General features: G+C 39.3%; 1 protein-coding gene across 1 annotated transcript in view; it reads right to left on the bottom strand.

The window, feature by feature from the left end:
- Positions 1-1522: 1522 nt before the first annotated feature.
- TMEM154 (transmembrane protein 154) overlaps positions 1523-13978 on the bottom strand; it is a 55382-nt gene continuing 42926 nt past the window's right edge. The window contains exon 7 of the mRNA XM_023733535.1: positions 1523-8548. Coding sequence (XP_023589303.1) covers positions 8533-8548 — 16 coding nt within the window. The 3' untranslated portion in view covers positions 1523-8532. The remainder of the gene's footprint in view (positions 8549-13978) is intronic.

Raw genomic sequence — 13978 nt, 5'->3', positions numbered from 1 at the left:
GCTCAGCTCCATTTTGGCAGTCACCCAGGACCCTCCTGACATCGCTCCTGTCCAGTCCACTTTTGTCTAACTCCTGCCTCCATCCTGTTTTCCAGTGTTTGTTCCCTCACCTGCCACTTTGGTCTTAACAACTAATCTTGGTTTCTCCTGTTTAACCAGAGAACTCTCTAGGAACTGTGTCTCACACTGCCCCCCACCCCTTTTGTTTTCCCTGCTCATGCTCCACCCTCTTCAAGGCACAAATCCTGACTTTAATTCATATGACTGCTTCCCAGATATGCCCACACTAGCTCCCTTAAGACAGAGGGTTGAACAGTATGACAATCCTTCAATGGGGGTCCATTTGAAATGGAACAAGGGATGGATTATGAACAGAAAGTCATATTCACACCAAGTAAAGGGTAGCAAGCAACAAGATGGAGGTGTTTCTGTACAGATTCCATAAGGTCAGAAATACATGGGTCTCAGAGTTTACTATCTTGCCCCATTAACTAGCTTGGTTGGTTTCATCTACATTCAGCGCTGGCTGGGGAACACCTGAAGAATTTACAGTACCTCTTCTTCCTGCCCATAGCAGAAACCATTATTATCTTGTGGCTTGTATCATTATCTAAATTGGATTATGTCCTCTTTTTCTGAATAAAATTTATATTTCTTTTCTTCAAGGACCGTCCTGAGGGCAAAGAAGAGAAGCCCAGAGTTGAGGGCAGAAAGAGCAGCTGTGAGGGTTTTAATGATCCACTGGGCTCCTTCCCCAATATTCCTTTAACCTTCCAAATTAGAGGCCACTTTATCTCCGCCACCTCTAATTGCTTGTTAGTTTAATTATAAACTATTCTCCACCTCCTCCAGAATGCATTTAGGTAGCTAAAAATAAAACACACATACAATAGGATAATTTAAAATAAAGATAAAAAATGGTATCAGGATCCATTAGATAGAAGGTGGTGAAAACAATTGCACCAGGAAATTTGGGAGAAAATAGGGAAATTCTACATTTAGATTTTGCTCTCCCTGATGATCAAGACTGATTAGGTACTTAAGTAAGGGTGACACAATGACTCTTTGCTCAGTAGCTGATCAGTTTTTCCATATTTATTGAGCACCCACCAGTGCCAAGCACTGTTCAGAATACAGAGATGAGTAGGACTTGATCACTGTCCTCAAGGTGCTCACAATCTAATCTGGTCCCATTTTAGCCTTATATTCTGTAGAGTAGTCATCAATTTCCGTGTGTCTGACCCACCCACAGCAATTCTGTGTCATGCTGCCATGGCTTATGCATCATGTAGTGGGTGAAACCAGCTCTACTGCCTACCACAGGTTATTGGAACAGAAATCTATGTCCAAGCCAAAGACAGCCACAAAAGCACATGCACTGGACTCAAGGGAGGTCAAATATCCAAGAGGTAACATTGGCATGAGATAACCTAATAAAGTTCCTCCATCTTGCATGAGGACACACCATTTTTGGCAGATCATTTTCCAAAGGTGGTCACAACAAATCTTCCATCCTACTTGCTTTTTTCACACCTTGACAGTCTTTCTATTGAATGCTGGGGTTTGTGTCCCCTTTCCCCTTGAACCTGGGTAGACTTTGTGACGGCCTTGACCAATAGAGTATGGTAGATGTGTTGCTATGTGACTTCTGAGTCCAGGTTATAAAAATACTCTGTATTTCTACTTTGTTCCCTTGGGACACTTGGTCTTGGAACCCAACCAGCATGCTGTCAGGAAGCCCAAGAAGTCCATGGAAAGGCCCACATGAATAGGAATGAAGGCCCCTGACCCACAGTCCTGGCTGAGCTCTGACCCAACAGCCAGCACCAACTTGCCAGCATATGAGTGAGCCATCTTGAAAGTAGACTGAGCCCAAATGAAGCTGTTCAGCTGATGCTATGTGGAGCAGAGATGAACCATTCCTGCTGAGCCATACTCGAATTGCACTCATGGGCAAAATAAATGAGTGTTGTTGTTTTAAGCTACTGAATTTTGAGGTGGTTTGTTAGGCAGTAATAGTTGACTGGAACACCAACCCAATCATATTTTCTCTCTTGGGAAGCATGAATGCTGGTACACCCAGAGGTGGGTCACTTGAACTCAGGCTAAATCCCAGACAATGCTGAGTTTCCTCTTCTACACAAGTCCTATGTACACACTAGATTTTGGTGTGCTGAAAACCAGAGTAGCTATGGCCGTGAAAGAGGTGATATTATGTCAGATTCTAGCACTGAATGCCTGTTTCTCAGAGTATCTGGGTATGCCTATCCATTGCAACTTTAAAGAGTACAACTAATATCTTGTTATCTCAGCTCTAGTAAGTAGGCATTTTATTTTTTTCTCCTGGTGGCCCAACCCTTAATATTATGTAGGTCAAGAAACTAGGTTCTTTCCTTATCACCTCTCTTCCAAGCCCTGGCTTTTTTTCTTACCATGGGATAGATACCATTTCTTCTGGACTTGGAGTCCTGCCTGTGTTGCTGTCCCGCAGTCACTGCTACTTCTGATCTCAGGCTGTGCCCACCTTCAGGCCTCTTGACAATGATTGAAACCTTCATAAACATTTTCCTATTGCTTATTACTGGCCAGTATAGTACAGTTGTTAAAAGCCTGTGCTTTGGAGTTGTAGAGACATGGAGCAAGTTATTAAGTTCTCTAAAACTACCTCATAAATATATTATGAGGATTACAATGAGATGATAAATGTTAAATGCTTAGCATCTTGTGGCCAAGGTTGCTACTTCATCAGATGCCCAATATTCTTTCACCACTTTGTCCTTCACAACAGAACCCCTTCTTGTTGGATGTGACAGTGTACCCAACCATCTCCCTGCAGCCTTGCACATGGGATGGCCAAAGAGAGGTAGTCAGAGCTCTGTCGTTGGATTGGCAGGAAGACTCCTTAAAAGTGGTTGACCTCATTGGGAGACTCACCCTCATGCTATTTCCCTCTCTCTCTCCTTCTTCTTGTAAATATCATGGCTGGAGCTACGGCAACCACTTGGATCATGTGGTGACCCTGAGGATGGGAGCCTTGCGCTAATGAAGGTGGGGAAAGTTGGAAGGAACATAGTCGATGATCATAGAGCCACCATACCAGCCCTAGACTGCTTACGTCTCTATGTGTGAGGGAAAAAACAAAAACTTGTTTAAATCAACTTTATTTTGTGTCTCTAATACTAGAGGCTGAAATTAATTCCTAAGTGATACACATACTAAGTGCTAGTCAAGATTATTGTTTTCTCTTAGCATCATTTCTCTAACTCTGTGGGACTGTCCATGCCATCTCCAGGCTAACCATCCCATCACTAAGTAAGTTCTGGTTAAAGTAGGAAAGAAACAGACCCTACAGCAGACTGTAGGGATATATTGATGCCATGTTGACCAGGTTTTCCCTTAGCTGGGCCCTTCAGGAGGAACGTCCTGGCTGTTGTTTGTTGATGTGCTAAATGGTGCAAGAACACATCCTTATTCAAGGAAGTCTGAATATTATGTTACGAATCTGCCTTTCAGCCTTGCACTCACTGTTAAAATGTCAGGGTGTAGAAGCTGACATTAACATTAAAGGCATGGAGAGAAGTGAGTAATCAGGAAAAAGAGATGGTTTTATATCTAAGATTTTCTCATTTTTAATAAAAATTTTTTTTCATTACATTCCCATAGACAATTAAAATTCCATTCTTCAATTTAAAAATGTTTTGTAAGGAACAAAAAAGACAAGAATATGTAATAGTATCTTTTAGATATACAAAAAAATCCAATTAATTTTCAGGCTAGACAATCATGTAGAAAGCAGATTCAATTCTATAAGAACTCTTTGAATAGGGTATTGTTTCATTTATTTAAAGAGGTATATGGATCAAAAGAGTACATTTATAAAGGTAACAGGTCTTCTCTTTCATATTCACAAAAGTTAAGTTAAAAGGATTTTCCTTTGGAAGGAAGCATATCTCACTCTTTTACTCTCAGTAAAAAACATTTTAGTAAACAATTACCTTGCCTTCAAATAAACATTTATTCTAAATATTGACATACATTAATTACATAGAAGGTAGTGTAGGAGATATTCTTTCCTCCTATCTTATAGTGCTTTACTTTTCAATGAAATTTAGAAATGCTTTTCAATCTATCACTGCTAAAAGAGTAACTTAGCGTACAAACATATATGTACTTATTTCTATCAAACACATGCAGCTGAGAATAATTTATACATATATATACATGTATACCTGACATTTATAAAGCTATAAGTAACCAAGGAAAATTCTGTTATATATATTATTCTCTGCAAATAGCGTAGGAGAAAAAAATTTTAAATCTTCAATCAGTCTTAAAAGTTTTATAGTTTTACAAATCAGTTCTAATCAGTAGCAATGGGACGATTTTTTATGAGGCTTACAAGGCATAATTTAAAATTCAGGGGATTAATAGGACATCTAATGATCTTACTAACCTCCTGAGGAAATATTTACATTACTTGTAAAATGAAAGCACATCGAAGACAATATTTTTTATTGTTTTCACTTAACTTTAAATACAAAATACACACATATTAAGTTACTAGTGGTCTACCAGATTGCTTTTTAACTTTTTGAATAACTACAATCCCTGCTCTTTCTGAAAGCTGGCATTTATTAAACATGCAGAGTTTTCACATGTTCCTGACGTTATTTACAACCCAAGGGTTTCAGCTAAATCAGAGTAATGCAATGATGACTCTCAACTGATTTTTACACTGGAAAAACGTGGCTTACTGTGTGCAGTATCTACATGTCATCCATTAGTCCTTTCCATGCAGACCCAAGAAATAAAGTATGAAGAATATGCTTTTTGTAAAAAGTCCAATCACTTATTTACAAAGTACCAAAGGCCAATGGTGATAGATAATGTGATGTAAACTCGGAAGTATGACTAACTGAAACTTCTGTACCTGAATTTCAATTTTGAAAAAAATCTGTGTGCCTTTGGCTATCTTAAATAGTTCTACATTGTACTTCTAATCTTGTAATTGCACTGAAATTGAAATCTTCATATTATTTTTATCACTTTGGTTTAGACATTTAATTTCTTAAAAGATCATTTCAGAAAGAGATCAAAGCATCTATAGAGTTGAACATGACATGTTATTTAGAAAAGGTAATAGGGTGGAAATAAAAAACCAGTATCTGCAAATGCCCACCGCCACCAGAACTAAGAGGAAAAGAAAACTGTGGCTCCAGAGGAGATACTATCAAGGCAATGCCAAAGAGCTGCTTAAAAAAAGAAATAGTTCAGGCAATTAGTTATTTGGGTTAGGCAATTATTAATAACCAATTTGATTCCACTTCACACTAATGTATAGTGACTCTTCTAGTTATTGTAACATCACGGAAATGCCGTCTATGAGGGAAAGCTCCTCTAGACTGTCTTTTATAGACATGAAATACAAACTCCAGAATTTATCCTGAGTGTCTTCTGAGTGTGAAAAAGTCCCATGTGTTAAATTCAGTATAAAATTTAGATGTTTCCCCCACAATAAGGACTTTAGCAGTAGATTCTCAGTGTGAAGCCTTATCTTATCCCTCCACTACATCCAGGATTTGTATTAACTCTGACAGAAGTTGAAACTAAAGTCTATGTTTTATGTTTATTCACCATAACGCTTCCTCCAGAGATGGCGGGAATTGATAGTTTAAACAACGAAAATAAAAGAACAGACAAAAGCACTTTTTAAAGCATCCATCCACATTGCTGGAGTTATAGGGCCATGAGCAGCAGCATCTGTCACCCCATGGATATCAAGGCTGATCCATGCTAGTTCCCCATAGCTGTGTGCACCCATTTGGGTAACAACAACCTTCCCTGAGAGAGGAGTTCACATTATTGGGTTATGAGTAACACATCAGTACTTTTACATATTTATTAAAACAAGTTTCCTGAGAAGTTCTACTAGGCATGTTGGTAGCCTACCGTAGTTTGCTTAAAATGTACAAAAGTGCAATGAAACATACATATCTTTAAAATAGTCTAAAGCCAGATTTTGTTCTGATTGGCTACCCAATTAGAGCAAATTGATGAGATTTTCATTGACAATAATCTGAAACATAATATTAAGTTTTGGCTTAAAAGCAATTCTTGAAATTGTCATAAATACATGACCAATACAGACTGAGTCACTATCAGTCGGCATCCACTCCATGGCAATGGGTTTCGTTTTTTATATATTGAATAGCAGTAAAAAGATACAGGGTGCTGGAGTTCATCTTTCACTGTTTTGACCCATACTAAATTTATATATTTTGCCAGAATAAACTATCTTTTAAAAAATGTTCTTCTACTGTACAATTACAGAAGTTAGCGTGTTGCTCAGATATAAACCCAATGACATGTTGGTGAAGTTTACTTCTTCTGGGATTCGAAGTTATTTTAAAAACTGAATGAGAATATTTTTATTGTATCACAAAATACTGCTTAATCAAAATAGGATTCCAGGAACCCTTATACTTCTCTGAACTTTAAAAGTTCATTATTTAACAGGGTGGGATCAAGCTGTAAAGGCCTAAGTGGTCAGCAAAGATCTTAGGGACTCAGAGGGAGGAAGAAGCAAACTGAGACTCTCTGAGAATCAAAACATGGACAGGAAACAAACTTAAAGTAACAAGCATAGGCAGAAAAATAGACGAGGGATTTTGGCATAAATTTCTGAGTCACTGTGGACCACAAGCTGAGTATGAGTATGGAAAACAGCAGTGAAAATACAAATGCCATAGTAGAATGTGCACATGAGAATATGACAGACAATCTATAGACGCTCTATAGCATGAAGGCTGTCTTCAGCTAAAGCTTTCTGCAGTCCCAGGATAACATGATAACAGTGATTGAGCCTTAAACACAAACCAGTATTTGTAATACTCCACTCTGTGGAAAGACCTCGCTGGCCTGGAACACTGCCTTTAAATTATCAGTGTAGTTCTGAAGACAAGTATTTGTTAAACCAAAAAAACCAAACCCATTGCCAAGGACAGAGTAGAACTGAGCCACAGGGTTTCCAAGGCTATAATCTTTACTGAAGCAGACTGCCACATCTTTCTCCCACAGAGCAGCTGGTGGGTTTGAACCACAGACCTTCTGGTTAGCAGCCAAGCACTTAACCACTTCACCATTCGGGTTCCTTGTTAAAGGAACTCTAAACAGTGGGAGGAAACATAGCTTTTGTTATGCATTAAGGCAATCTTTCAAACACAAGACCCAAAATTCAGCAGCAAATGTTTGGCTAACCTCATCTCCTTCATTTATATGTGGATAGTAAGATAGATAAAATTTTCATTCTTTATTGCTCTCCCGGAATAAAATGTTGGGTGTCCCAGAACAGCTGAGGACTCCCAATTTGCTAGACTGCTTTAAAGGCCAGGATTAGAAAATTAAGATTTAAATGGAGATTGATTTTTGGTGAGTGGAGTGATGGATGGGCCCTTCTGTATTTTGCGCTATGGCTTCCAGCTCAAAGAGGTCAGCAGACATCATGTAAGATGATGTCTCTCTGAGGGGCAGATGGGGACCTCCTGAGCGCTGTGCTGGGGAGGACACTGAGCCCTGTCCCAGCTTGAAGGGAAGAACACTGAGTGCGATGAATAATATCTGCCACAGCACAGGTATTTCCTACTCCTGTTTTGTTTGTTTTAAACTTTGAAGATCTCAGAGACATAGACAGGCTGACAGATGACCCCACCTGCATACTCCCCACGCACATAGCACATGCAAGGGAGGTGGGCAAGAACAAGCATGAGCGTAGGGAAATGTTAATTAGAGGAAATTTTAGCTGAGAAGGAAAACATTTGCTTTTTCATGGAAGATTCCTTGTTCTCCCAAGAAGTCCCCAAGGGTAGCAGGGCCTGGTCAAGGTCAGGGTTCATAGTCCCCCAACAACCTTGCATCACGGCTGAGGATTCTCACGCTGCTTCTTCTTGGCAGAGAGAAGTGAGTCTACCAATCCTTGGGTGTTGTATACACTGAAATACTAGCTGTATTTGGAGTCTTTTCCATGACGTAACTCTCCTTGAGAAAAGTTCTTGCGGAATGTGGTTTATCTATCACAGGACTTGAACAATCAGAAGAACTTATCCAAAGCTAGTTATGTAACGAGGTGACACAGAAGGAAATCATAGATTAAACACAGTTTCCTGATTTATACCGTAAGGAATGAAGCAGGAAGGTAACAAGGGCTTAGAGCGAATGGCTGATTGAGTACAGCTAGCCGTTGGCTAGGAGGAGGGAATGCACACTGATTAGAAGCGAATGCAGCTTATGACTCCTTCTCCACCCTCAGAGGCAGCGGTGGACGTCAGCCAGGCCTTTTCCTAGTACTTCTGAGTCGCTCCAAGTACAGGTGATGCCATCATCATGAAGAGTGGGTGTTGGAAGAAATAGCAAAAGGCTCTTGTGTCTATGTTATTTGAAATTAATTGAATTAGTATCCTCTTCATCCTCTGTTGGCAGGCCTAGCACGCTCCCTCAGGGGCTGCTTCTCTTGGAAAACATTAGCACCATTCAGCTTTAGGATTCATTGTCACTGTGAAAACAGAACAACAGTATGTATTTCCAAGAAGCTATTGAGAGCGGGTCACTCCACTATGGAGGTGACTCAAGAGGACATAAACAGTCAGGAAGCCAGCAGTGTCCAGTACACAATTTCAGAAACAAAGGTCAATTGGATTTTGTATTTGATCCCTAAGGCAGAAATCCATGAAAGCCAAGGAAGAATCCCAAGCTCCTGCCCTGATCTCTCTCCCAGAGCTGACATGGAGAGAACCAGATGGAGCTGGGGGGTTCCCTCCTTTAATTAAATCGAATCCCATTCTCTATGAATAGATGCCACATTGCCATTTCCACCCCCTTTTAAAAAATCTGCATGTGTTGTTTTCCATCAGGAGTTTGTGGTCCAGATGCTGTCAATAGCCCATTTTGTTTACACCCACAAAGGATCTGGAGGTGCCTTCTCACTGTCGTTTAGAATTCAATCATCGGCATCTAGAGGTGTGAGCAGACATAACTGTGGACGTGGTATTTGAACATGACAGTGCTGTTGGCTAATTGGTGCTTTTGTTTCTAACTTAGATATCTCTGCCAAGTATCTGGCTCTGCAGTTTCTCCAGTGGGACCTTACCTCTGCCTGTGTCTCCCTGGAAAGCAGGATATCCTACCCTTACTCCTGCTTCTCTTCTTAGTTGTGTGCCTCCTTCCTTTAGCTTCTGGAGTCTCTGGGTAGTGCAGACGGTTAACGCGCTTGGCTGCTAACCAAAAGATTGGTGGTTGGAACCAACCCAGAGGCACCTAGGAAGAAAGGTCTGGCAACCAACTTTTGAAAAATCAGCCATTGAAAACCCTATGGAGTACAGTTCTACTCTGACACATATGAGGTCATCATGAGTCAAAACCGACTCAATAGCAACTGATGCTGGTCATTTAACTTCTAGTCTGTCTCTACTTGAAGTGACCTCTGTATACAAAGAAGTGCTTGCATGATAGCAATCAGCAAGCCCTGGTATCTCCTTAGCTCATAGGTGTGTATAGTCTGCAATAGACCATATTCTTCTCACTCTTACCTTGGTGCTCTCCTGCAATTATTTAGACACCACATGTTTCCAAAAAGAATTTTAAAGGAAGCAATATATATATTGTTTTTACATATATATACACACATGTGTGTGTGTGTATAAAGGAACTCATGGCGACTCCATGTGTTTCTGAGTGCTCCATAGGGTTTTCAATGGCTGTGACTTTTCAGATGTAGATCTCCAGGCCTTTCTTCCAAGGTGCCTCTGGGTGGGTTCAAAACTCCAACTTTTTTAATAGCAGCCAAGCACTTAACCGTTTGTGCCACCCAGGGTTATATGTGTGTGTGTGTGTGTATATATATATATATATATATATATATACGTATATATCCATGAAAGGAGGGAGGGGGCATCGTGTGTGAGTGTTTGTGTGCATGTTTTCATTTGTGTTCTGAAGATGCAGGTGGGGGAGATATGGAAGGAAGATCAATGGGAAAGGAGGAGAAGGGCAGAATTTTATCTGAGGCAGAAAAGTGAACAAACGGACAACCTCTTTAGCAAAACTTATTTAAAATGGAAACCTAATCGAAACTTAAGAAATTCTATCTGAAGAGTAGATACACACTACAAGTCCTTTCACTTAAACCACCCTGTACAACTCTTAAACTGCACGAGAAGGTTTCTTTTCTTGGAAATTGGGTGGTAGCAAGATAATATTTCTAAGATCCAGAAGTTCATCTCTGTGGAACATAAATGTGTGAATTACATGTTTTCCCTTTGTGGCCTTATCTTGAAATTTCAGCCACTAAGCGGGGTATAAGACAAAGCTGAATAGCACTGGGCACAAGCCCTCTTTTGTCCTCAACAGTGATCTATATCCAGCTGCTATAATAGAAGTGATTTAAAAAATTATTATAAAACCAATTTGTATTCATCACTGAAAAACAGAAAATACAAATAAGCAAAACAAAAATAGCAATAATCTCAATGCTGCCAAAATTTTTGTATTTATCCTTCCAAATTTGTTTCTGTGATATATATATATATATATATATGTATTCTTTTGTACAAAAACGGGATCGTATTATGCATATAGTTCTACATTCTGTAATCTGTTTTTCTCATTTATATATAAGTATCTTTCCTTGCTCATAGATACATAATATAATTTTAATGGCTACATAGCATTTCATTGTCTCACCATATCAAAAAAAAATTTTTTTAGCCAATCCTTTATCATTATACATAGAGGCTATTTCCAATTTTTAACTTTTCTTTATTATAAACATTGCTGGACATTTGCACACTTCCACTTGTTACCTTTGCATACATCTCTAGAAGACAAATTGTTAGGTCCAAGTGTATGCAATTTTAAAGCTTTTAACAGCCCATTGCTAAATTTCCTCCCTTCCCAGAAATTTTGTACAATTAATTGTCTCCCAAATCTTTCCTCTTAGAGAAATATCCTTTTACCCACCCTCTCCCACACCAGGTATTATTATTTTAATTTTTTTGCAAATCCAGTGGTGAAAATAGCATCACATTTACCTTTACTCTTTGATTACTAAGAAGAATGAACATTTTTTTCCAAAACTTTATTGGTCATTTTAATTTCTTCTTTTGCTGAGCTGCTTATTGATATTCTTTGCTCATATTTAAAATAGAGAAATTATCTTTTTATTGGTTTGAATATTAAGAATAATAACTTTTTGTTCATCTTATACACTGAAAATATTTCCCCCTAGTTTTCTTTCTAATTTCATTTCTTGCGTTTTTTGAACTACAGAAATTTTGAGTTTTTAATGTGGTTATACTATCCTTTTCTGGTATGGTTTCTAACTTGGGTGTCATGTTTTCAAACTCTTTCCCACCTTAAAGTTACATAATATTTACCATTATGTCTTTTAACTTTTTCATGATTTCTTTCTCTTTTTTTTTTTAACATTTAAACTTTTCTGGAGTCTGTTTTAGTATAAAGTGTAGAGACCTAAACTTTTCCCACAAATGTTAGCCGGTTGTTCTAAAACTACTTACTGAATAATCCATTTACTATGAAATGCTACGTTTATATTAAATGTTTATGTATACTTGGGGCTGTTTCTGGATTTTCTATTTCATTAATAATTCATATTTGGTTCCAGGCATATATTGTTTTATTATTGACTGGGCACGTTTCCTGCCAACCTCCTTCTCCTCATCTCATGGTTGCCCTTATTCCTCCTTTTAGAATTGTTCTGACTATTTGTGTAGTTATTCTTCCAGATGAACTGTGCATTGGGTTTTTGAGATACTGGTTTGAATTAAAATCAGAATGTTTATAGTCTTGAATCTGTCATAAAGGAACAGAGTATGTCTCTCCATTTGTTCAAATCTTTTATGTACCTCAATAAAAATTTGAGTATTTTCTTTTTCTATTTCCCCCTGCCTTTGATGTTGTTGCTGCTGTTAAGTTTTTCCCTGGGTGTCTCATAGTTTGCATTGCTTTTATGACAGTACTAGTGTTGGTATGGGGCCCTGGTGGCAAAGTGGTTAAGAGCTCTGTTGGTAACCAGAAGGTCAGGAGTTTGAATCCACCAGCCACTCCTTAGAAACCCTATGGGGCAGTTCTACTCTGCCCTACAAGGTCACTATGAGTCGGAATCGACTCAATGGCAACAGGTTTGGTTTGGTTTGGTTTGAGTGTTGGTATAGGAGCCTGGGTGGAGAAAGCAGTTTGCATTTGGCTGCTAAGCCAACGGTTGGTGGTTTGTACCCACCCAGCAGCTCCACAAAGAAAGGCCTGGCTAATGCTTCTGTAAAGATTATAGCCAAGAAAACGTTATAGAGCAGTTCTACTCTGTAACACACGGGTCGCCATGAGTCGGAGGGCCGATTCCACCGCAGCTAACAATGACAATGTTGGTATAGGTCCCAGGTGGCATAAAGAGCTTGCACTATCCTAAAGGTTGGCGGTTCTAACCCACCCAGCAGCTCCATGGAAGAAAGGCCTGGTGATTTGCCTTCATAAAGATTATGGCCAAGAAAACTGTATGAAGCAGTTCTACTCTGTAACACACAGGGTCATCATGAATCAGAACAGACAGTAATGGGTTTGTTTTTTATTATTATTATGTTTTTGGTTAGTGTTGGTATGTGCTAGCAAATGGCCATTTTAGCACAGTAGATAAGAACACAGGGTTAGATGGCTGGAGTTTGAATCACGGCTCCACTGCTTCTATGTTGTGTGACCTTGGGAATGTTAGCCTTTCTTAGCCTAAGTTTTCTTGTCTCATCTGTAAAACATGCATAATAATATCATGTACCTCACAGGGTTGTTGTAAAGAATAAATGAGAAACTTCAGGTAAAGCACATGCTACAGACCCAGCATATAGACACATCGATGAATGTTAAAAAACCAGTTGCTGGTCAATTCCAACTCACGGCGACCCCATGTGTGTCAGAGTAGAACTATGCTCCATAGGGTTTTCAGTGGCTGATTTTTCAGAAGTAGATCACCAGGCCTTTCTTCCAAGGCAGCTCTGGTTGGACTTGACTTCTAAACGTTCAGTGAGCACCACCCAAGGACTCCTCAAAGCACGTTCATTATTCTTACTTGGCAGTAAAATGTTATGCAAGTGTCTGTTGGTAAAACATTGCTTCAACTATCCAAAAGCTTTAAGAAATCATCTTCCAAAACAAACTTTAAATTTCTAAGGAGAGTGTACTTAAATGTGGTTTTTATAGGACACCCTTCATTTTGAAGGCTATCATGTGACACTGTCCATCAACAAGAATTCCCTTAATTAAAGTGCCAATGAACAGGAGGCGTTCCAGGCATGGTGCTTATTGCTGTAGCTCTGTGCACTGCAAGCAATGTGACAAGCACTGGCACAAAAGAGTCAGTCCCAGTGTGGGCACAAGATGCTTCAGCTGGGGAACATCCGATCATTCCTAGAGTGTAGCATCTCCTTCATGCAAATTTTCACTGCTGGTGTGATGGCGATCCAGCTTGGTACCCAACGTGTCAAGTCTATTCCTACTCATGGTGACCCTACGTGTTATACAGTAGAACTGTGTTCCACAGGGTTTTCTTGGCTGTAAACTTTACAGAAGCAGTTTGCTAGACTTTTCTTCCATGGCGTCGCAAGGTGGTTTCAAACCACCAACCTTTAGGTTATTGGCTGATCATAAACCACTTTCACTGCCACCCAGGGAACTTTCAGGCCTGGTAGTGAATCAGAAAACTGGGATCTGGCCCCCACCTGGGCCTGGAGGCATTCTCTCAGGCGCTTATTGCTTTATTTAGTTAGATGTGTTCCCTACTTTCTTTGTGGCTATTCATCATCTCTGCAAAATGATCAAATAAGCCTAGACATTTTTAATGCTGGCAAATCCTAGAGTTCCTGTTAAAAATATCTTGGCAAGCTGCCACAGAATTGCAACAAATAAAATAAGTGATCCTGCT

The sequence above is a fragment of the Trichechus manatus genome, unplaced genomic scaffold, assembly GCF_000243295.1.
Source record: "Trichechus manatus latirostris isolate Lorelei unplaced genomic scaffold, TriManLat1.0 scaffold00059, whole genome shotgun sequence".
Classification (NCBI taxonomy): Eukaryota; Metazoa; Chordata; class Mammalia; order Sirenia; family Trichechidae; genus Trichechus; species Trichechus manatus.
This window is presented reverse-complemented; position numbering and strand designations above follow the sequence as displayed.